Genomic DNA, 25,827 nt, shown 5'->3' on the forward strand with positions numbered 1-25,827 from the left:
AAGAAGACATAAAGTAGGATACAATTTCAAGAGTATATTTTAATAAAAGTTAAAATCCGGCAAAAGTAATCTATGTCTTTAGAAGTCAAGACAGTAGTTATCCTTGAGTTTGTGACTAGGAGTGGGTAGAAAGATGGCTTCTGGGATGCTTCAATGTTCTGTTAACTGATTGAGTGATGGTTACAGGGGGATGTTCAGTTGGTGGTAATCTGTATACTTATGATTTGTGCACTTTTTGCACACACACACACAAACATTCACACACACCTATACCCACAAAAGGTATACATGCACAGAGAGATGTCAGGAAGGATGTTGGCAGAAATGTTAATAGTGGCCATATCTGAAGAGGGGATTTAGCATGCCTTTGGTTTCCTTATATGTATTTATCTGAACCAACAGATTTACACACATAAACACACATTTTAACAGAAAGAATAAAAATAAATTTCCTCAACATTCAACTCAAGAAGTTATAAAAATGAACAGGATGCCAAAAAAAAAATGTATACACATTTTAAGAAAGGAAAAAAACTGTATTAAAATTATAATACTTGATATATACTGATAACAAAAGATGAATGAAAGTCACGTTTGACTTCTGCAATTACAAGATGTGCTCAAGGTGGTTACCATCAGCATCCAAACATGTCTGATTACGGCGAACATTTTTTGGTAGACTTCTGTGGCAAGCGTGTAAACTGTACCAACACAACAGTAGAAGAAGCAGGACTTGTTGCCGTGTGAGGCCTCCTGGATCTTCCCTTGTGCACATCACACCATGCATCTCAAACTTATCACAAATGTGTGCAATTGTTAGGCGTGTTGGAGGTTCTGTTGCATACTCATGCTCCATTGACGTTGTACTTCCACAACGATCTCAAATTTCAAATACCACTTCAAAATGTTCTTGCACTCCTTGAATGACAACTGTGCTTCCATTTTCTATGACTATCTTGCCTGTTGCGTGGTGACTCTAGCATTCATTTGATTAACGCCATCTTTTGAGTGAACATCACACTACACATTGCTGTCGTAATTCAAGTTTGAAAAGTAATACATAGGTAATATCTCTTAAAATGCTTATGGTTTTTTTGGCACCCCCAGTATAATAAACTGCATGTAAAGTACACAATTTGATAAGTTTTTAATACATGAATACACCTGTGAAAGCATCACAGCAATCAAGATGATAAACACATCCATTGCCCCAAAAAGTTTCCTCATCACTTTTCAATTCTTTACTCCCACTTTGGTCATCCCCTCTTCTCATCCATAAGAACCCTTATAGTTTCCATTATCTAGAATTTTATAGAAATAGAATAGTTATGAAAATGGCGGCGTGAGGGGAGCCTCCGTAAAGCTCCCCTGGAATTTACAACTAATCGAACAACAATAACTCCACAAAGGACTCCCTGCACAGCGGACAGGCAAGACGAGGAGGCCCACTACTGAATTCACCTAAAGGTGGGCAAATTGCGCAAGCGGGGGAGGAGGGAAGGGAGAAGTGCGGAGACAGATCTGAGTGGGCGCAGGACGCAGACCTAGCTCAGTGCTCCGAGCTCACTGCATCCTGAAACTACTGCAGCTGCTGCAGAGGGAAGAACTCGGACTGCTAGGGCTCCACTTATGGCCCACAGGGCTGCTGACCCAACGCTCACGGCAGAGACTTTGGAGCAAAGACTGAGGGAAGAAGTATGAAAATGGTGGTTTAAGCCCTCACTGCAGAGCAGAGAATGGAAGCCCTGGGCACTGAGACTACCCACCCCCTCCCTACCCTCCCAGAGCTCGCCCCGCTGCCACCTGCCCGGAGCTAGAAGAGGAACAGTAGCACTGACAGATCAAAAGACCAGAATATTTTCTGTTCTGAGAACTATGGACCGCAGACACAAATTCGCAGCCCAACTAGTTGCAGCAAAGGGAAGGAAGCTGTGGAAGCAGGACCGGCTGTGGTGGTGGTCCCGCCATTGCTCTGGGCCACCTCTCACAACTCACCCCGTCCCTGGTCCCACGTAACTGGGTGGATCACTGCAAGAGTAAACAGAACTGCTGAAACATATGGGCACTGAATTTGGAACTTCAAAAGCTCTCCACATACCCACACGGACACTGCGCCCTGTAACCCAGGCAAACTATTAACAGAGGAGAAACCGATTTCCCAGGGAATCCCACCATTGAGTGAGAAGCTGAAATAATGCAGAGAAAACATAGCACTACTCTGTGAGAGAGAGAAAAAAAGGCTGCAGTCAGAGAGAAAATAAAACATTCTACCAACAAGTATGGGAAAACAAAAGAAAGACCTCTTACTATCAACCTGTTGCAAAAGCCAATCCTGCAGATGTCTAGGAAGAGAAATAATAAATCAGTAATTGCCATGAATAACCAAGGCAACAAGACAGCTCAGAAAGAAAGTGAAAAGTCTCCAGAAAATTAACTTAAAGATATAGAAATATGTGACTTAAATGACAGATAATTCAAGATTGCAGCTCTGAAAAAACTCAATGAGACGCAAGAAAACACAGAAAGGCAGTTTAATGAACTCAGAAACACAATCAAAGACTAACATGAGGATTTTGCAAAAGAGATTGAAATTTTAAAAAGAACCAGATATAATTTCTGGAGATTAAGAACTCAATAGAAGAAATTAAGAATGAAATAACCAGCTTAGGTAGTAGAGTAAACCAGATGTAGGAAAGAATCAGTGACATCGAAGACAGAAAACTGGAAATGACACAGATGGAAGAAGAAAGAGACTTGAGATTTCAAATAAATGAAAGAACTCTACCAAAACATTCTGACTCCATCAAAAAGAGCAATATAATAATAATGGGCATACCAGAAGGAAAAGAAAGAGAGAAGGGAAAAAAGAATATATTCAAACAAATTGTCAATGAGTATTTCCAACTTATGGACAGAACTGGATCCTCGAATCCAAGAAGCAAATAGATCACCTAATTACCTCAATGTCAACAGGCCTTCTCCAAGGCACAGTGTATTCAAACTGTCTAAAATCAACAACAAAGAAAGAATCCTCAAGGCAGCCAGGGAAAAGAGGATGGTAACCTACAAAGGAAAGCCCATTAGATTATCATCAGATTTTTCAACAGAAACTCTACAAGCCAGGAAGGAGTGGAACCAAATATTCAAACTATTGAAAGAGAAATTATGAGCCAAGAATAATACATCCAGCAAAGATATCCTTTAGATCTGAAGGAGGAATAAAGACCTTTCCAGACATACAGAGGCTGAGGGAATTTTCTAATACACGACCTGCACTACAAGAAATACTAAAGGAGGCTATTCGACCACCATCAACAGGGACAATTAATGGCAACCAAAACATAAAAAGGGGGAGAGTAAAGGCATGAACCGGAATATGGGAATGGAGAAAGTAAGCATGCTGAAGAAAATGGAATACTCTAAATATCAAACTTTCTTTTAATATGAAATCCTCACATATCAATAATCACCCTAAATGTCAATGGACTGAACTCACCAATAAAAAGGCACAGAGTAGCAGATTGGATCAAAAAACTAAACCCAACCATATGCTGTCTCCAAGAGACACATCTCAGCTACAAGGACAAGCATAGACTCAAAGTGAAAGGGTGGAAATTGACACTCCAAGCAAATGGTACCCAGAGAAAATCAGGTGTAGCCATAATGATATCAGATGAAACAGACTTCAAGGTGAAAAAGATAACAAGAGATAAAGATGGACATTTCATAATGGTGAAGGGGACTGTACAACAAGAAGACATAACAGTCATCAATATTTATGCCCCTAATCAGGGAGCACCGAAATACACCAAGCAACTACTAACAGAACTAAAGGGAGAAATTGACCAAAACACAATTATACTAGGGGACTTAAATACATCATTGACAGCTATGGATAGATCATCCAAACAGAAAATAAATAACGAAATAGTAGCCCTAAATGACACATTAGATGAAATGGACATAATTGACATTTATAGAGCACTTCATCCTAAAACATCAGACTATACATTCTTTTCTGGTGTACATGGAACATTCTCAAGGATAGACCATATATTGGGACATAAAATCAGTCTCAACAAATTTAAGAAGATTGAAATCATACCATGCATATTCTCTGATCACAAGGCTTTGAAATTGGATATCAACTGTAAAAAGAAAGCGGGGAAAAACACAAATACATGGAGATTAAACAACATACTTTTAAAGAAGGACTGGGTCAAAGAAGAAATTAGAGGAGAGATCAAAAGATACATAGAAACAAATGACAATGAAAATACATCCTACCAAAATTTCTGGGATGCAGCGAAAGCAGTTTTAAGAGGGAAATTTATCTCATTACAGGCCTATCTCAAGAAACAAGAAAACTCCCAAATAAATAACCTCATGTTACACCTTAAAGAACTAGAAAAAGAAGAACAAGTAAAACCCAAGGTCAGCAGAAGAAAGGAAATAATAAAAATTAAAGCAGAAATAAATGAAATAGAGAACAAAAAGACAATAGAAAAAATTAATGTGACAAAGAACTGGTTGTTTGAAAAGATTAACAAAATTGACAAACCCTTGGCTAGACTTACTAAGATAAAAAGAGAGAAGACACTGATTAACAAAATCAGAAACGTAAAAGGGGAAGTTATCACGGACACCACAGAAATACAAAGGATCATCCAAGAATACTATGAAGGACTATATGCCACCAAATTCAACAACCTAGAAGAAATGGACAAGTTCTTAGAAACATATAGCCTTCCAAGGCTGAACCATGAAGAACTGGAAAATCTAAACAGACCGATCACCAGTAATGAAATTGAATCAGTCATCCAAAACCTTCCCAAAAGCAAAAGTCCGGGACCAGATGGCTTCACTAGTGAATTCTACCAAACCTTCAAAGAGGATCTAATACCAATTCTGCACAAACTCTTCCAAAAAATTGAAGAAGAGACAGTACTCCCTAACTCATTTTATCAGGCCAACATTACCCTGATACCAAAACCTGGTAAGGACAGCACAAAAAAAGAAAACTACAGACCAATATCTCTGATGAATACCTATGCAAAAATCCTAAATAAAATTCTAGCAAATCGAATACAACAATGCATTAAAAAGATTATTCATCACGACCAAGTGGGGTTCATCCCAGGGGCACAAGGATGGTTCAACATCCGCAAATCCATCAATGTGATACATCACATAAACAAAATAAAGGACAAAAATCATATGATTATATCAATTGATGCAGAAAAAGCATTTGACAAGATACAACATCCATTTATGATTAAAACACTTAATAAAATGGGTATAGAAGGAAAATACCTTAACATAATAAAGGCCATAGATGACAAGCCCTCTGCTAATCTCATAATTAATGGAGAAAAGCTGAAGCCCTTTGCTCTACGTTCAGAAACACGACAGGGATGTCCCCTATCACCTCTGCTTTTCAACATAGTGTTGGAAGTCCTTGCCAGAGCAATCAGGCAAGAAAAAGAAATAAAAGGCATCCAAATTGGGAATGAAGAAGTTAAAATATCACTCTTTGCAGATGACTTGATGCTATATATAGAAAACCCTAAAGACTCCACCAAAAAGCTACTAGAAACAATCAACGAATACAGTAAAGTTGCCGGCTACAAAATCAACGCACAAAAGTCCATTGCCTTCCTATATACTAACAATGAAATCTCAGAAAAAGAAATACAAAAAACAATTCCTTTTGCAATTGCAGCAAAAAGAATAAAATACCTAGGAATAAACTTAACCAAGGATGTGAAAGACCTATATGCTGAAAACTATAAGACATTTTTGAAAGAAATTGAAGAAGACACAAAGAAATGGAAAGACATTCCATGCTCATGGATTGGAAGAATCAACATAGTTAAAATGGCCATATTACCCAAAGCAATATACAGATTCAATGCAATCCCCATCAAAATCCCAATGGCATATTTTAAAGAAATAGAACAAAAAATCATCAGATTTGTTTGGAACCACAAAAGACCCCGAATAGCCAAAGCAATCTTAAGGAAAAAGAACTATAATGGAGGTATCACACTTCCTGACTTTGGCTTGTACTACAGGGCTACAATAATCAAAACAGCATGGTATTGGCAGAAAAACAGACACATAGACCAATGGAATAGAATTGAGAACCCAGAAATAAAACCACATAAATATGGACAGATAATTTTTGACAAAGAAGCTAAAAACATACAATGGAGCAAAGACAGCCTCTTCAATAAATGGTGCTGGGAGAATTGGATAGCCACGTGCAAAAGAATGAAACTGGACTGCTATTTGTCACCATGTACCAAAGTTAATTCAAAATGGATCAAAGACTTAAGCATAAGACCTGACACAATAAACTGCATAGAAGAAAACATAGGTACTAAACTTATGGACCTTGGGTTCAAAGAGCATTTTATGAACTTGACTCCAAAGGCAATGGAAGTAAAAGCTAAAATAAACAAATGGGACTATATGAAACTTAAAAGCTTCTGCACAGCAAAAGAAACCATTGACAAAATAAAGAGGCCACCAACTGAATGGGAGAAGATTTTTGCACACAGTGCCTCCGATAAGGGGCTAGTATCCAGAATATACAAGGAACTCATGCAACTCAACAACAAAAAAACAAACAACCCAATTGAAAAATGGGCAGAGGACTTGAAGAGACATTTCTCCAAAGAGGACATACAAATGGCAAATAGACATATGAAAAAATGCTCAACATCACTAATCATCAGAGAAATGCAAATCAAAACCACAATGAGATATCACCTCACCCCAGTCAGAATGGCTATCATCAACAAGACAAACAATAACAAATGTTGGAGAGGCTGTGGAGAAAAAGGAACCCTCATACACTGTTGGTGGGAATGCAGACTGGTACAGCCGTTATGGAAGGCAGTGTGGAGGTTTCTCAAAGAATTACGAATAGAATTGCCATATGACCCAGCAATCCCTCTTCTGGGTATCTACCCAAAAAATCTGAAAACATTTAGAGATAAAGACACGTGTGCTCCAATGTTCATTGCAGCTTTGTTTACGGTGGCCAAGACATGGAAACAACCAAAATGTCCTTCGATAGATGAATGGATAAAGAAGTTGTGGTATATATACACAATGGAATACTATTCGGCAGTAAGAATAGATGATATAGGAACATTTGTGACAACATGGATGGATCTTGAGAGAGTAATGCTGAGCAAAACAAGTCAGACAGAAAAAGCAGAGAACCATGTGATTTCACTGATATGTGGTATATAAACCAAAAACAACAAAAGAACAAGACAAACAAATGAGAAACAGAAACTCATAGACACAGACAATAGTTTAGTGGTTGCCAGAGGGTAAGGGGGGTGGGGGGTGGGAAATGAGGGTAAGGGGGATCGAATATATGGTGATGGAAGGAGAACTTACTCTGGGTGATGAACACACAATGGGATTTATAGATGATGTAATACAGAATTGTACACCTGAAATCTATGTAATTTTACTAACAATTGTCACCCCAATAAATTTAATAAAAAAAAAAAAATCATTTAGGTCAGTAGAATCCCAGGATGGAATACAGAATGTGACAAATCAATCTGTATTGCAAATATATGAAACAAGCTCATTAAAGGGAGTGATGTGGGGGAGGGCTGACATAAGTTACTTTAGAAATGAATGGAGTCTGTAAAACTAAAGGGAAAGGAAATATACATAAGCATTTTAGTTGATAAAGTTGTTTCCTACTAATGTATGTGTTATCAATTCTGATATACTATACATCCATATTGCAATTAAACAATTAAGTACAGTTGACCCTTGAACAACACAGGTTTGAACTGCATGGGTCCACTCATAATGGGTTTTCTTCAATAAATATACAAATGAATTTTCTCTTCCTTATGATTTTCTTAATAACATTTTCTTTTATCTAGCTCAGTATTATAAGAATACAGTATTCATAGTATTATAAGAATAATACAAGAATAACATACAAAATAGATGTTGTTCAATGGCTTATGTTATCAGTATGGTCAACAGTAGGCTATTAATAGGTAAGTTTCTGGGGAGTCAAAAGTTATATGTGGAGGTCTTCTTGTCAAGATGGCAGAGTAGGAAATTGCTATGCTTGCCTCCTTTAATAACACATCAAAATTACAACTAAACTACAGAAAACTATCATTGAGAATCACCTGGTCGAGCTGAACAGAAGTCCTATAACTAAGGACATACAGGTAAAGATACACCAAGAATTGTAGGAGGGGTGGAGACCAGAATGGGCTGGTCTTATACCCACTTGTGTCAGTTAAAAATCAGGAGGGTATACAGTTGTCACCCCAATAAACTTTAATTTAAAAAAATCAAGAGGGCTATCTCAATGGTGGAGGTCTGCTGTGAGAAGCAAGGGGTTCCAAATCCATACAGCCTCCCCAGCCCAAGGGTCCAATTCCAGGAAAAAAGTCCCCACAACTTTTGCCTGTGAAAACCAGTGGAGATTGTGGCTGAGTGAGACAAAGGGCAGCTGGAGTCCCAGTTGCTCCTCTTCAAGGGCCTGTGCATAGACTTACTTGCTGATGGACTCACTTGCTCTGAGCTCCAGCACTGGGGCAGCAGATTGCAAGGCATCAGGATCATACAGGGAGGAACTGAATTGTATGGCTGCGGGGCAAGGGCTGAAGGGGCAGTTTTCTCCCAGACAGATGCCATAGTTCCTTTGTATAGCCCTCCCTGCACCCAGTATGTAGACGTAAGCAGGCACCTTACCTGAGTCCTCATCAACCTAGCTACAACAATTCCTTCCTCCAGCCCTGGTGATTCCCTGAGTTCCCACCCTATCCAACATTTGGGCCCACCCAAGCCACTTCCAGTGGATTTTCCATACAAACAGCCTGTCTTGGCTCATGCTGTAGACTTTCCTAAAATCTCTCAGATTCACAAACCCCAAACAAGGAGCATCTGGTAACAGTGTGCCCTGTACCTCTTGCTAAGCAGTCTCAAACCCTCCACTAGTAGCAATCATCTGCAGATTACTTTGTAGTTCATACCAAGTGGCCCTGGGCAGTGGTTGACCTCGACCTGGAACAAAGTCCCTCCCAAGAGGTCCCATAACCAACACACCCAGGTACCAGATTCAGACTACACCAGACCATCACTCAACCACCTCCATAAATGACACAAAGGGCAGACTGAGCAGGCACCAGAGTGATGCCAAATCAAATCCTGATCCATAGGGTCAGCCCCTGCACCACAGCTCCTCCACTATAATTATGGCCAGTCCTCACAACAAATCATCCTATTAAATGTAAACTGCAACCAAGTCTCAACTACAACAGAAGGACACATACAACCCACACAAGAGACACAACTGGAGCAACTGGCTCAAGTGACCAGGGAGATTGTGCCACTGGGCCCCACAGGTCACCTACTACATAAGGCCACTCTACTGAGACCAAGAGAATTAGCAGCTCTACCTAATACATAGAAACAAACACAGGGAGGCAGCCAAAATGGGGAGATAAAAAACCATGTACCAAATGAAAGAATAAAACAAAGCTCCAGACAAAGAACCAAACAAAATGAAAACAAGCAATCTACCACATGTGCAGTTCCAAACACTGGTTATAAGGATGCTCAGTGATCTCAGGGAGAACTTCAACAAAGGGATTGAAAGCATAAAAATGGAGACAGAAATATAAAAAGGAGCCATTCAGAAATGAAGAATACAATAACCAAAATGAAGAATACATTAGAGAGAATCAACTGTAGATTAGATGAAGCAGAGAACTGAATCAGCAATTTGAAAGATAACGTAGTAGGAAACACCGAATCAAACAGCAAAAGAAAAAGAAATCCGAATAAATGAAAATGGTTTAAGGGGCCTCTGGGACATCCAGTGTACCAACATTAGCATCATAGGGGTACCAGAAGGAGAAGAGAGAGATCAAGAAATTGAAAACCTACTTGAAGAAATAATGATGGAAAACTTCTTTAACCTGAGGAAGGAAATTGACATACAAGCCTACAAAGCTCAGAGAGTCCTAAACAAGATGAACCCAAAGGGGCCCACACCAAGACTCATCATAATTAAAATGCCAAAGATTAAACACAAAATGAGAATCTTAAAAGCAGCAAGACAAAAGCAGTTAATTGCCTACAAGGGAGCTCCCATAAGACTGCCAGTTGATTTCTCAACAAAAAAATTGCAGGCCAGAAGTGTTTGGCAGAAAATATTCAAAGTGATGAATACCAAGGACCTACAACCAAGATTACTCTACTGAGCAAAGCTGTCATTTAGAATGAAAGCACAGAAAAAGAGCTTCCGAGACCAAAAAAAAAAAAAAAAGGCTAAAGGAGTTCATCACCACCAAATCAGGATCACAAGATACGTTAAGGGTACTTCTTTAAGAAGAAGAAGGAAAAAAAAGATCAAAAGTATGAATAATAAAATGGCAATAACTACATATCTATAGACAATTACTTTATATGTAAATGGATTAAATGCTCCAGTCAAAAGATTTAGGGTGGCTGAATGGATATGAAAGCAAGACCCTTACATATGCTGCCTACAAGAGACTCACTTCAGATTGAAAGACACACACAGACTGAAAATAAAGGGATGGAAAAAGATATTTTATGAAAATGGTAACAGAAAAAAAAAAACAGCTGGGGTAGCAGTACTTATACCAGACAAAATAGATTTTAAAACAAAGACTATAACAAGAGACAAAGAAGGACCCAGTAATCCCACTTCTGGGCATTTATCTGAATAAAGTCAAAATACTACCTGGAAGGGACATATGTATCTATATGTTCATTGCAGCATTATTTACAATAGCCAAGATGTGGAGGGAACTTGGGTATCCATCAGTGGATGAATGGATAAAGAAGAGGTGGTACATATATGCAATGGAGTATTATTCAGCCATAAAAAATAATGAAATTTTGCCATCTGCAACAACTTAGATGGAACTAGAGGGCATTATGCTGAGTGGAGTAAGTCAGACAGAGAAAGACAAATGCCATATGATTTCACTTATATGTGGAATCTAAAGAACAAAATAAAATGAACAAACAAAAGAGAAACAAACTCATAAATACAGAGAACATTTTGATGGTTGCCAGATGGGAGGGGTTTGAGGGATGGATGAAAAAGGGGAAGAGATTAAGAAGTACAAATCTGTAGTTACAAAATACTAATGGGATACAGCATAGGGAATATAGTGAATAATATTGTAATAACTGTGTATGGCATCAGAGAGATACTAGATTTATCAGGGTGATCACTTTGTAAGTTATGTAAATGTCTAATCACTATTTTGTACACTGAAAATTAATATAATATTGTATATCAGCTATAATTGAAAAATAAAAATCTATTTAAAAAGTTATCCATGGATTTTTCAACCACATAGGGGCCAGAACCCTGAAGCCCCACAATGTTCAAGGGCCAACTGTAAATGGATGGTGGATAGTGGGAGCTGGCTTTCTCACTGTTGGAGTGGGAGTTTACAGATAAGAAAGGGGAAGATGCTAGAATGGTTCTTGTGGTAATGGATTAGAGTTGAAGACATCAGTATAATCTGGTGTTTACCTTTTTCCAGGTACAGATGGTTACCTATAGAAATATGTTTCGATATGTGCATATACATAGCTTAATACATACATATATATTTCTTCCTTGTTCTGTCAACCGAGAGGGCCTAGAAGCAACAGTACCTCAGTAGCAACAATTACACATCATGCTCAGATCTTGGTTTCTAATACCATTCTCTAATAAAAGAAACGAGGCCCAGAGACTTGGGCAGGAAATCACAGATGAGTCTGGAGCATCTCGTGGTGCCAGAAAGTAAGGAAGTGCTCAAAACACAGGAGCCAAGAGCTCCCAATGGCCAAGGCTACAACTATTTGAGCAACAAAACAAGTAAAGTTGTATTGGATAATTGCCCAAAATATAAAATAAATATCCATGAGTCCACATGTATGTATATACATGATTACATGAATAAATAAGGAAGAAGAGACAAAACCTCCTGCACAGAAGAATTCGAAATAATCTATGTAGATACTCTGCCCTCATGTAGATGGAGAATAAGTCCTTGTTTCTGAAGTGTAATCTGTGTGTAATGACTTCCTTCCAAAGAGCACAGTATGGAAAGAGGGGGAAATGAGTAACTTTACAGTGAAGAATCCTGACAAACACTAACTCAGCTAGGTGATCAAGGTCAACAGTAATGTCACATTTATAGTATGTAGCCTTGATGTGATGTAATGAAAATGGCACTTTACTTCTGTAGTCTTCTTTCCCAAAACCTATAACCCTAGTCTAATCATGAGACAAATCCCAACTGAGGAACAGTCTACAAAATACCTAACCAGTAGTCCTCAAAACTTTAAGGTCACCAAAAACGTGGAAAGTCTAAGAAACTATCATAGGTGAGGGGAGCCTAAGGAGATGTGACTACTAAATGTAATGTCATATTCTGGATTAGATCCTGGGAAAGAAAAATGATGAAAAGAAAAAAGATGAAACCTAAGGAAATCTGAATAAAGTATGCACCTTTTTTAATAATGGTGTATCCATATTAGTACATTAATTGTAACATATTCATGTGAAATGCTAATAGAGAAAATTGAGAGTTGGGTATATGGGAACTCTGTAATAGATTCTCAATTTTTCTGTAAATCTAAAAATGTTCCCAAAAAATGAAGTTTTTTTAAGGAATGTTGAGTCTCTCATATTGTCTCCCAGGATGTTGTGTTTTGTCACATGGTCACAGGTATCCTGCTGGCCTCCAAACCTGAAGTTTAGAACTGGCGATTTGGGTTCCTTCTTCTAGTTTGTGCAATGCTTTCAGGAGCCCTGGTATCTGCCCTTCCTGTTTGGCTCCACATCCCTGGGTCTCAGCTTTGCCTTCTGTCCAGGTCTAGCCAGGAAGAAGAACATCCACCCTCTGCTCTGGGGATACCTTTTGTGCCTACACATCAGACTAGCAAGCTCTTCATCCAGTGTCTGCCCCACAGCAAGACTTGGGGAGTCGTCTTGTTCCACTCCCTACACAGTTAACTACATGAGTTGCAGCATCTTGGGGGCAGGTGCCCTATCTGATGGGCTCCCAAAGTCCCCATGGAGGGGTGAGGTGGGAGCCCCTATCTCTGGGTGCCAGGCAAAAGAGGTGGAAGCAGAACATCGTCCCAATTCTCCTACTTTTTATTATCTGTCCTTCTCCCTCTAACCTGTCACCAGAAAATGGACAGAAGTCCCTTTAGTTCCCCTATGTTGTATACTCCTTCTTCCTGGCTCCAGCCTCACCATTAAATGTGAAAGGTGGCAGAGGGATCTTCTTTACAATAGGAGAAGAATTCAGAGGTCTGAATCTTCCTTGGTAGCCTTTAATCTTGCAAGTTTTCTTTGCCTGGAAGGTTGGCTTTGAAGCCTCCTCTCTCCCTAAGAAGTCAAGACCTGTTGTCCTGCTCTGGGATAAGAAGTCTCTCGACTTGGGCTTAGCCTTGATATTAACATGCATCAGTATAATACTTGCCAAAATAGTATTCCTATTGTCTACTGACAAGATATATTGAGTTCTATGGATAGTCCCAGTGAGAGAGGAAGTCAGAGGGAGATGGGTCCTACAGCAGGGATCGTTTCCTAAAAGGAATGGAGATTTTCCCTGGGAAGGCCAGATGAAAGAAGCACTGGACCTTAGAAATGAAAGAGCAGGCTGCCCCGAGGCTGGAAACAGCTAAGAAACACACTAGACAGGTTCCAGACATACCTTGGAGGCCGGAGAATAGGATTCAAGAGCTCCATGAATTTGGATGGAAAAGAATATACCTTTATTTCCAAAAACCTGTAAATGGAATCTAGTATTTTTTTTTTCCAATTATGAGCACAAGCCACAAGTCATGGTGCAATAAGCAGTACTGTGACTTTGCCACTAATCTATTCCTATCAGGTTACAGTCTTCGCACATTATTTCACAATGTTGTTTATGCTTATCACTACAGTACATCAAAATTATGATGGTTATTACATCCACTGCTATATCTTATTATTTAACACATCAACAAAGAAGCACATGTATTAACATATCACACGTTTGGTTTTTTTAATATTTTGATACTGTACTTAAATATAATTGATTTCCTTTGTTGTTACATTATTCTATTTCATGCATTTAAAATATAATTCAGAGACTTGACCAGACTGCCAAAGGGATCTATGCATGGTAATACACCTTAAAAATATTTTTATTTTTTCTGACTCTAAAAAGATGTCTTTGTATATTATAATTTTTTCATACAATGAAATTTTCCAGTTATTCCCAAGACTTAAGTAGAATCTATGATTTATATCCATCTGCTGTGTGTTTTTGGAGTTGTGGGGAATTGAAAGAGAGTACAGAAAAAGAAACAGCTTTCTCTTCAGCAACCCCCATCCTCCCAGAGGCAGCGGACTTGGTGGCTGCTGCATTTTGAGAAGATAGTGCTCCCAGAGTCCCAGGTATGGACCGGAAGTAAGATTGCAGAGGGCTAAGATGGTACTGAGCCCATAGGTGGTAGCAAGGAACCAGAGTCAGCTGCAGGGTGGATTGACTCAGGTACACATCTGAGGACCAGTTGTTTACCACAAACATAAAATGAGAAGATGACCCTGGGAGAGGAGTGCGGCCGACATTTGAGTAACAGCAGTACAGTGGAACCAGTGACTGCTTTCCCTTAAATAAGTCACATCAAAGGTCTGTGCGACCAGGGCCCAATTAATTATACTCACTAAGAGCCCCCTAGAGGTGTGGGGTATATACCTCTTACATAATGATATGTCACAGCGTGACCACTCTCTCTCCTGGAATGTGCTTAGTTATTACTTTTCCTGAAAAGCTGTGCTGGTTATTGTCTCTGTCCATGTGTCTAAAGTTCCTATATGTGCCAACGTGGCTTTTCCTACCTGTCCTTCCTCCTCCTGAAGTCTGGCACATGCTAGATGAGCATAACTCAAGGAGAGAACACTTTTCTGACATAATGTTCCCAGCTATGCATGGGATTCTCAGAATGACTGGAAAGGTCCTTCATCTTGACCCCCCAGCATCCTCTTCTACCACGCCACAAGCAGGAAACTAGAAGATGCTGAAAGAGGTCCATTACCTGGAGTGGGTGGCAGAGGATCCAGGATCCATGAAGGAAAAGGGGAGTTTTACAGTATGGTCCCTAAATTTTTTGAATCTTTTTTCACTGATACGTGCTGCCCATGCTTCCACCCCCTGAATCGAGGAGGATTTGGACTGCTGAAATATACCAGAAGTGATGCTTACAGGGTAGAGTCATAAAAGGCCAACAGGTCCCAGCTGATCCTCTTGAAAGGTTCATTCCTAAATGCTCATCTTACAACCCAGATGCCATGCTGTGAGAAGCACAAGCCACACGGAGAAGCCATAGGTCAGCTCCCACCTGAGCTGATCCTTCAGCCATTCTAGCCCAGGTACCAAACATACAAGTGACCAAGTAATTCCAACACCTGGACATCTGAGTCTTCCCAACAGAGGTACTAGACATCATAGGGAAACTAAGCTGTCCTCGCTGAATTCCTGACCCGAACACTCCCTGAGCATAAGATGTTTGTTGGTTTATGCTACGAGTTGGGGGCAGTTTATTACAAAGCAATAGTAACTGGACTAAGAGATAAGAGGTTCAGAAGGAAGAGGCTCCTGTAGTGGCCACATGTGTGGACCACGGGCAGGGCATTGGACTTGGCTCCAGGGGAGAAACAGAAGGAGGTGAACCTGGTGGAATGGGCCTTAGAGGCCATTGTGTCTCTTCAGTTCCCTCTGGACTCTGCAATGGGCAGGACTGACTTACTACACTTGAGGTAAAGTGCTGTTGTATATGGTTGTCCGCTAATAGCAAGTCTGTTAGGACATGGACTCCACTCTCTCTCCCCTGCCCCACCTCAATTTCTCAATAGGAGCAAAATGCCCCAATTAACATTTGATACAAACACCAGAAGTGTTACTAGATGAATATGGCCTGTCCCAGTGATTCTAATTTTTTCATAAAAAGGCTTCTGATGATAGAGAATTAGGCCAAAACAGCCCCCAGCAAGCAAGAAACCACTTTTGAAGTCCAGCATTTTGTCTTAAAAGTTAGCATTGGGTACCATAACACATCAAGCTTTGATTTAATATTAAACTGTCTTAGATTGCCTGGCATGAGGTGAAATGGACATTGCATGAACATGTATCTTGCTTATCCTATGATGCTAGATACACTCTGGCCCATTTCTGTACCCCATGCAAATGCAGAAGGACAGGTCTATGGAGTCCTAATGCCCAAAGCCCTTCCAGGGATATCAGGTTCCTGGGTTCAATCAGGTTACCCCTCCTCCTTTAATAAGAGGAATACTTATTGAAATTGATGTTGAGCATCAATTTGTAGCAAGTTTTATTAGAAGAATCTGGTAGGAAGTAAATGGATCCTGCATAAAAGGAGGATTTCCAAGAAATTGTGTCAGAGAATCTCCAGGAAGGTGAAAATGATCAAAATTGCTTAACTGAGACCATTTGTAATATTTTCTGTGGAGACTACAATTTATACTTTGGCTTGGCATGTAAATTTTTTCTTCATAAAGACTGTTCTTGATCCTATGCCCTCCCACATTCCTAAGGGACACCACTGTGGCCACGCAGCAGCCTACCAGTCTGTCTCCTTGTACCTGCCCCTAAAGAAAGGAGAGTCTGTGAGACAGATCCTTTCAGGGACTTTGTGCTTCACCTTTGTGTTTACAAACTTGTGTCTCTCTGTTTGGCCCCAGAAAGATGGCTGGTCAGCCAATGATGAGTAAGATTCCCATGGTGGGGACAACTCAAGCCAGGTGCAGTCGAGTGGGGACCAACACAAGAACCCACGGGGGGGTTCGTAGAGGTGGGCACAGCCCCCCACCTTCTCCAGGCTAAGAAAAGCCTCAGCCTCTGTGGCTGCATTCCTTCCCAAAACCTGCAGGGGAAGTGATTCAATGATGTGCTCTCCATCTATTCATATGCATATAGGTTTTGTCCCTTGGGGAGGTACATACATCCTGAGACTTATGGTTCTGTTGCCTGCAGGGAAGGGTGATTGGCTTGAATCAGTTTTCTATTACGATGTGTGGGATTCACAGATCTTGAGATTGACAAGCTTTATATCCTTTGCTTCCCCACCTAACTAATAGGATGGACCTCGAGAACATTATGTTAAGTGAAATAAGTCAGACAGAAAGACAAATACCAGATGATCTCACTTACATGTGGAATCTAAAGAAGAGAATAAGTGAATGAACTAATCAGAAACAGTTTGGAGACATAGAGGAAAAACTGAGGATTGCTAGATGGGAGAGGGTGAGAATAAGGGAGAAGGTGAGGGGATTAGAAAGCAGTCAGTAACCACAAGATTGCCACCAGGTTAGGAAAGTCAATTTGGGGAATGTAATCAATAATGTTGTAAAGATTTTGTAGGGTATCCGATGGACACTTCTCTCATTAGGGAGACCACCTCAGGGATGATGTGGTCTGATCACTGCACTGTACACCTGAAGCTGAAGCTGAACAATAATGAATGTCAACTACAAGTTTATATATATATATATGTATGTATATACTTACAAGAAGCGGAGTACAGCATTAGGAATAGAGACAGTGGAAATGTAATAGCTGTGTGCGATGTCAGAGGGATAGTGGATGGGGGGTGGGGGGTTGACACAGTGTGAGGGATATAAATGATAAACGTCTAAGTATTACTTTGTTTTGTGCACCTGAAACTAATAAAAATAAATAAATAAATAAATAAAAACATGGTACTTTTAAAAAATAGATGATTGGATAAAGAAGAGGTGGTATATATATGCAATGGAATATTGTTCGGCCCTAAAAAGAATAAAATCTTACCATTTGCAAAAAAAAAAAAAAAAGCTAATGCATAGGCCCGATTCGGGGCATCCAGTCCTTGAGACTGGGGGTCCCTTGGCCCTGTTTATAATCTATTATTAACTACTGTCTTTTCTTAACCCTGCACCGCCCTCCTCGCTCCCCACAACTCTTGTCGTGTGGGACGCGACACATCACCCCACTAATGATCATCTTCAAGCCTTCTCCTCTGTTCCTCCTTCCCTCCACTCCAGTGTCCCTGTCCTTAGAAGCCCTTCTGGGGTAAATTGGTGCAATAATTCTGGAGCAATTTGGCAAATCTAGCAAAAGAAAACAATAGGTATACTTTCTGACCCAGAAATTTCACTTCTAGAAAATTTATATTTAGATATACTTGCATAAGTTCATAAAGATAAATATACAAGGATGCTCACTGCAGCCCTGCTTGTGAAAGCAAACAGAGCATCCTAAACAGCCATCAATGGGAGACTGGCTAAATACATCATAGCACAATAGAAAAGAATGTTGGTAATAAATTGCTGAGTGAAAAAAAATTTGTGGAGAAATGTGACCACATTAATAACAACAAACTATGATATTTGGATGGATATATGTCTGTTCTATTATATTGCATAAATTCATGGCATACCATTCACATTATAGTCTTGTTTTATAAGTGAATGATGTACCCTGGAGCTGTACCACTGCATGTGGGGTGTGTGTGTGTGTGTGTGTGTGTGTGTGTGTGTGTGTGTGTGTGTGTTGGTGTCCCTTGACAGGTTCCTAGGCACTTCCTGGGTATGAATTTATCCTAACACACAAACGCTATGGTGAGTGTTAAACCATCTTTTCCAGGAGCTCATAAACTGCATGAGGAAAGAGATTATTCATCCCTTTATCCCTGACACCCAGCACAGACCCTGCCATACCAATTAATGGTGCTTGAATGAAAACGGGTGTAACCATTCACTGGGCCCAGAGGAGGTCAGTTACTTATCATTTGCATTGACCTGAAAACTAGGTTTATCCTAAGAAAAAGAAATAGACACTTATGTGGTTTCTAGGCTTTTACTTACACACACACTCATTTACTCACACCCAGTGTTCCTGGCTCAAACTGTGTTTGGAAAAGCTGAGTTACACAAAGATAAGCTATTCTTTGCTGTAGGGCATCTCTAACATTTTAATATATATTGATAATCTCCATGATGTAAATCTAGCATAGAACATCATCTGAACTTTACTAACCATGAAGCACTTTCAGAGGATATTTATTTATTTACATTGATGTTCTAAGGATCATCAATTTGTAACACGTTGCATTAGAAGAATCACAAAGGATCTGAACAGGTCCTGGGTGAAATGAAGACTTCCAAGAGATAGGGTCAGAAAAATCTCCAGAAGAGAGAAAGCGTGACTAAAAGTTTTTTTAGCTAAGATCATCTGAACTTCCAGTTGGATGGCTGGAACTGACAAGGAAAGGGAAAGGGGAAAGATTGGACCAACGTGACAAGAGTGAGCAGAGCACGCTGCTGGTGTGGCACCGTGGCAGCAGAGACCCTCATGGCGGGCTTCTGGGGATGAGACAGGGCTATCAGTGAAGGACCTAGGGAGGAGGGAACCAGGGGCAGCAGATTTCTGGGTGCTACTTGAAAAGCTTCTGACCTAGTAGCAGAGCCCATAAGCATGTATAGATTTTGTAAACTCACCAGATTAATTTTGATGATGAGCTACATTTTCAACTAGCCCATTCCTTGGCATTGCTTCTTCTGCTCTAACACTATCCCTTGTTCTAGCCAGAATAGGATCAATGGACTAATGACAACAGAGGCAAGACCACAGTGAGGGGTGAGAAGTAAACAAAAGGTGAAGAAATATGTAAAACATGTGTAGGCATTTTTTTCAAGAAGCTTGAAGAAATTTTCTCATGCTGGCTTTAAAACAAACAAAACAAATGAGTGATATTCGAATAAATGTTTGTGCTTAGGGGAAGAAGCAAGAAGTTGAAGAATAACAGAGGAAATACAATTGATGGAATAAACTCCCTGAAGAGAAGGTGGCAGGGCACAGATGTCCAAGCATAGGTGACAGATGGTCCTTGGGCTGGTAGGGCCCACTCCTCCATGGATGGGCAGGGAGAAATGAAGAGGGACATGAATGAAGGAAAGGGGACAGAGGGCGGGCAGGAAGTTGAAGAAGTTTCTTCCTGCGACCTTGTTTTCTATGAATGAGGCAGTGACATCATTTTTTACAAGAGCGGGTAGGGGTTGAAACAGTCCTGGTGAAGGGAGAGGAGACCAGAGCACTAAAAGAAGTGCTGAGCCACACCAAAGGCCTGTTGGAGCTGAAGGCTATGAGTATGCAGGATCAACTATCCATGTCCCACATCCGTATGGGATCTTCTCTCAGTATGCTATGCATCCTGAAATGGTAAACAGCCGTAGAGGAGGTCATCAAAGAGAAGAGTACTGCAGTGTGAGCTCTCAGAGGCGGGGTACTCTGGAGGGTGACAAGAGCCAGGTGGAGGCCATGGAACTGAAAGTCAAGGACAAAGAAAGTCACTGGAGTTGAAGTTGAGGCAACGTGAGGTAAAAATGTTGCCTGGACATCCACACAGTCATCTGAGCTTCCCCATATGACATCAAGACTTGGGGGATTAAGACTGAACGACCTGCAGAGGTATTCAAGGAGTGTGGGATAGATCAAAAAGAAAGCAGGTGATGGCAGGGAGAGATCAGAGGTAAGATTATTACATAACTCTTAAGGAATTGTGCTGTGAAGGTCTTCCAATAGTCCCTTCAAGTGAAACATCTTGCTGTTCCTCTCAGGGGTCCTGGAGGACCTTCCTACACACAAATACACACACACACACACACACACACACACACACACACACACACACACACACCTTGCTCCAAACAGAAGGTCCTCTCTTTTCTGTTTTACGTACTGGATTCCCCATAAGACTTATTTTAGAAAGGCTTATGTGAGCAAAAAACTGAACACAACTGATGAGGCCCAACCCTTCCATTCAACCCACAAATGAGCCCGCGACCACCCAGTGAGTTGATGGAGGTGCCCATGGCTACATCCCATACCGTGTATGGTACAATACCATACAGTGCGCACTCTCCCCTGGTACGTAGCCCCTAGAGCTAATGCTCATTGATGAAACCTCCTTGTTAAGGCAGATGAGTTGGGTCTGCTAAGGTCCAGCAAAGCCAGGCACTGGAAAGAGGGAGGAGAAGGTACCATAGTGGGCCATGGAATTCCCTGGATACCAGGAGGGACAGGGCAGAGAGACAGGAGGAGGAGAAAGGATGATGGGCAGACTATGGGGACCTAGTTGATGATTCCAGTCGAGCTGGGGAGGCAAGCTTTGTAACTAGGCAATAAAGGTTAAGTTCCTTCTGCCTCTCACTATGCAGGGCCTTAAATCATGGAGTACTTTATGAGCCCTATTTATGTAGAGACTCTTGATAAGCTATTCAGAACAGGGGTGGAAGGGAGAAATAGGGAGAGAAAAAATTCCTTTGAATTTCCATTGCTTTCAGAGTCAGCAATTTGGTGACTCTAATAATGAGTCATGCCTTCTAATTCCTTGCTTTGTCTACACGTTTTCATTTCAAAATACTAAAAAACACTTTGTTTGGAACATGGGCTATTCTTAGCTCATATATCAATAGTACACTTCCATTTCTCATGATATTAGAAAAGCTTCCTTAGGGTTGGGTTGGAGCAGCACCATAGTAGTGGGGTTGTTTCCTTAGCTGTAGTTTGGTGAAGGCACCTGATCACCTGTCTATTCCCAGGGGACACTCTTCTAGCTGGCCTCTTGGGTCTACTGACCACCCATAAGTCAGCTGACCTGAAGAGCTGCAGATTTCACAGTCTGGACAAAAGGGGAAGATCATCATTTCAAGCGCCAGGCTCAGGACTCAGTATCCTTGTGGGTCCGAGACAAGTCTGGGCCTTGACATTGCTTTATGCCCTTTGAAACTCTTAAGGGAATGAAGTAGAAGAGAAGGAAGACATCATCTACAGGTTGTCTCCTCTAGACCAGCAAGAGAAAGCCTGGCCACACCTTGGCAGAGACATAGGAATAGGCAGTCTAGGGGTTTCTGCAATCGTCTGGGGGGACAAGCAGAAGGAGGTCTGGCTGGGACGAGGACTGGAAGCGGTTCTTACTTCTGTCCCTGCCCTCTGTGCGAGGTCTATCTCCACACTCACTGCAGGGCCACAGTCAGCCTTACCTACCCCTGTGCTCTCATTGCACAAGTGATAGTTCACTTCTCTGGGTCTCAGGCATCCACTTTGTTCTAAAGGCTGTAACTCAAAGCACCTTATCAGCACCTAATGGATAGCCAACCAACTTCAAGAATGAAATACAAAACCAATATCTCAAGGAATTTGGGTGAAGAGATGCGCAACTTCTCTGGCCATTGCTTCTTTTTTTCCATGCACATACTTATAGTGGGAGCAGCCATGTTCATATCCTGTGACCCTCTTTCCCTGGACACTGTTGATTTGATCAGGAGTGGGCAGCAATGAATCTGTTCCTGGGGAATTTGGAATTGACACAATACTGATTGCCAGTTGGGGCTAGCTGCCCAACTGGAAGCTTTTTGACAGGGATAATTTTCACATGGACAGAGAAACCAGAGAGGTGTGGACAGGCAGCTTTCTTGGGTTTTCAAAATCTTTCTAGGCCCTTGGTCCAGCCATCCCTGAGGTCTTGTATTCTATGGGACACCTCCCGCCAGACCTTGCCTGAAGTCTTACTAACATGTTTCTTTTTTCACTTAGGAGAGGCTCTACTGGACTTCGATATTTGTAACCAAAATGGTACCGGGAAGTGTGAGAATGACTTGGGAAGATAGGACACGTCTAGGAGAGTCCTCCCTACTTTATAATTTTGCCTCCCCTGCCCACACCAGGCACAGCTACCTCAGCAACTGCCCTAAGGGCTTTGGATCTGAGGAGGCCCTTGATGCTCTGCAAGCTCATCCCCATCCCCATACTGAACTATGTCTTAAGGGGGTTCGCAGCCAAAGGACTGAAGCCAGGGAGGCAATGTACTCTGAGAGCGCTCCCTGCTGGAAACGGACATGAGGATGTGTTCCAGACGGACTGTGTTGCCTTCCCCTCCAGGCCCAGCCACCGGTGCTGAGACTACAGAGGGACTCCCTCCCATGACCCCATTTCTTCTTTTTAGCTGTCTCTTCCTGCTCACCCCACAAAGAAATCTTTGAGGAATGTGTGGGTATGCTCCCAAGGAAGGAGCAAGCAAAGTATGTTATCTGTGTTTCTGTGTAGGCTCAGGTGTGAATTTGTGATGGGAACAAGCCAGGAGCCCTAGAGACCCTCAGCCTGGGGTCCAAAAGGAGTTAATATCCCAAGGAAAAGTAGACGACTTGGCAGAAGCAGTTCAATCCACTTGGGCTATTGCTACGCACAGATACAGGAGAAATTAAATTGCCTAATTCATTCCTGTCACAATTCTGGCCCCAAAATTCTAAATCCTAAAGTCACAGGAACAAACGGGGAAATGTTTTTTTTAATTTGGGGGTATATTGAACAAAAAGGGTCTTTTTCCTCCATCAGACGTCTTTGTCTGTTTGCTGTATGATATCTTCATATCCACTAGGTAGAAAACTGTCCTTTTCCTCTGTAGCTTCAGCCATGTTTGTCATTTGTTACAGCCCCCATAGGACATGCAGAAACATTTGTCAGCCCGTCCTCACTTCCTTTCTTCAACATGCTCCCCTTTCCCAGGGCAAGTGCCCAGCATGCTATCACTTATCCCAGCCTGAGGAAAAGCCAACCAGGAATTTCATCCTTGGACTAGACCATGCCTCCTACCGGGGCTCCTCAGTTGAAAGTGGTGAGGTAAGATGGGGAGGCCCAGCCCAGGTTGCTCTGGCCCCTGGCCTACCTTCCCAAGAAGAACCTCACTGTCAGCCTGCCCTACAGCAGACATCACTTCCTGCTTCATGTTGCCCTTCCAGACCTTTCCTCAGTGTCAATGAGAAGTGTTTGCCATGCAGGTCAGCATGCCCTGGGCCAGGTATCTAGTCAGCTCCCACCTTTGGTTCCCAAACAATGGGTTGTGTTGGAGAAAGTTCTGAATAGACCAGGGGTGTCCAAACTTTTTTCAACGTTTTTCACCAAGGGCCATATGCGGTAAAATACACAAACAACTGGGCCACTCACTCCAGGTGAAGTACATATTGCCTCATCTGGTTTATTTAAGTAAACTAAATATATTTTTTGAATTTGCTGCGGGCCAATTAAAAATGGATTACGGGCCGCAGTTTGGACACCCCTGGAATAGACCCTTATAGCATCCTGTGCTGGGCCTGCAGTCCAGCCCCAGCTTCCAGGAGAAATTGCTGAAAATCAGGAGCTACAGTCATCGGAAATATTTCTACTTCCTTCCCACCCCCCATTAGCCTAAACTTAGACTCATTAGGAGTTGGTGGCAGAGAAGGCTGGCAATCCCATTACAACAGCCTTAGGGATATCATGTCTGAACATACCCGTTACAGGACTCAACACACACCAACTTCTCAATGCCAGCATCACACAGATCAAAATTTCCTTCTATACAAAACTACTCAGAATTGGAATTCCTCTTGAGTTTTTACAGCCATGAATGCCTCCAAGGAAAAGAAAGACAGCAGGATCAAACCCAGGAAAGCCTGTGGTTTGGTAACATCTGAAACCCCGCCCCCTGAAATGAGTATCTCACTTATAAGTGAGGAGGCAGGGTAGTCTAGTGGTTACAAATATCAGTTTTGGATTCAGAGACATGGTAGAAATATTTGCCTGTGTGATCTGGAGCAAGTTGATTAATGTCTGCTTACTTTTCTCTTGTAAAAATGGTGTTAATAATACCCTTACCGGGTTATTGTAAGGATTAGTTGAAATTATCTATGCAACACTCCCACTTCCATGCTACCACAGAGTAGGCACTCTGTAAATGATAACTATTGCATCCCCCCATACCAATCCGTTCCTTACAGACTCAGCTTTCAACGCCATCTGTGATGGGTGGATGGGTGAGGACCCATCCACACGTCTCAAATACAATCAATGGAAACCTGTCAGAATCAAGACATACAGTAAAATCTCTGTACTCAGCTTGGACATGCATCCTCTCAGGACCCCTCCCAGATGTCCTGTCCATAGGTATCCTCTCCCCCCATCACTTGGCAGCAAAGGGTCCCAACCCCCCACATTACCCCCTACCTGAGGGCAGAAAACAATCAAGTCCTGAGCAAACACATGAGAAAGCTCATTTCTCCGAGGGGATTTGGGGGTAGAAGACTTGCCAAGTGGGGAAGTCGGGGGCCTGGCTCCTCGGTGGCTCCTCTCCCCCTCCAGGGGCTCCTCTGACCCCTTTTTCCTCATTCTCAGGCTTTCCCTCTCCAGGTTGCTCGGGCAGCCGCATCGGGGGTCCAGGGCGATGTTCTCAGAGAGATTTGTGAGCACATCAAGAGGACGTCAGCGGAGACAGAGATTCTGCAAGAAGTTGACAGAAACTTACTGCCTGCATAGTGCTGGGTGATTATTTACTAAAGGTCAGTTGCCTAAATAATTCACACCCTCCCGTCCTTCCTTATTTAAACAAGACAATGGTAGAAACACAATCCTGGCACAAATATAATTACAGTTGTGACAGATGTTTAGTTATTTATAAGGCCTCAATGTCACCAGAGGGTATTACACAATAAACGAATAATGTGCCTTTGAAACCAACCTTAATATTTACAGGTACTTTTCCATTCACACTCCCATGGGACTTGCTGTAGTATAAGCGATTCAGACAGAGCTATAGCCGCCAACGTGACTGCAACCTGCAAGAAGGCCCAGTTTCGTGCCAGCATGATTTGTTTCTTTGCTGTTGACATCAACAGAGCCACAGAAACAAAGTTGGGGGCAGAGT

General features: G+C 41.6%; 1 protein-coding gene across 9 annotated transcripts in view; it reads right to left on the reverse strand.

Moving 5' to 3' along the window:
- Positions 1-25,827, reverse strand: part of CALN1 (calneuron 1) — a 633,346-nt gene that overhangs the window by 552,637 nt on the left and 54,882 nt on the right. For 7 of the 9 annotated variants that reach the window (XM_074328468.2, XM_074328464.2, XM_074328472.2 and 4 more), the window contains one exon: positions 25,214-25,403. In XM_074328468.2, the coding sequence (XP_074184569.1) occupies positions 25,214-25,332 (119 nt within the window). In that variant the 5' untranslated portion in view covers positions 25,333-25,403. Of the gene's footprint in view, positions 1-25,130; positions 25,404-25,641; positions 25,659-25,827 lie in introns of those variants that run through there. The other 2 variants (XM_074328463.2, XM_074328471.2) reach the window with 2 other exon arrangements.

Source organism: Rhinolophus sinicus, chromosome 3 (genome assembly GCF_057876585.1).
Source record: "Rhinolophus sinicus isolate RSI-liver-muscle chromosome 3, RSI-T2T, whole genome shotgun sequence".
Taxonomy (NCBI): domain Eukaryota; kingdom Metazoa; phylum Chordata; class Mammalia; order Chiroptera; family Rhinolophidae; genus Rhinolophus; species Rhinolophus sinicus.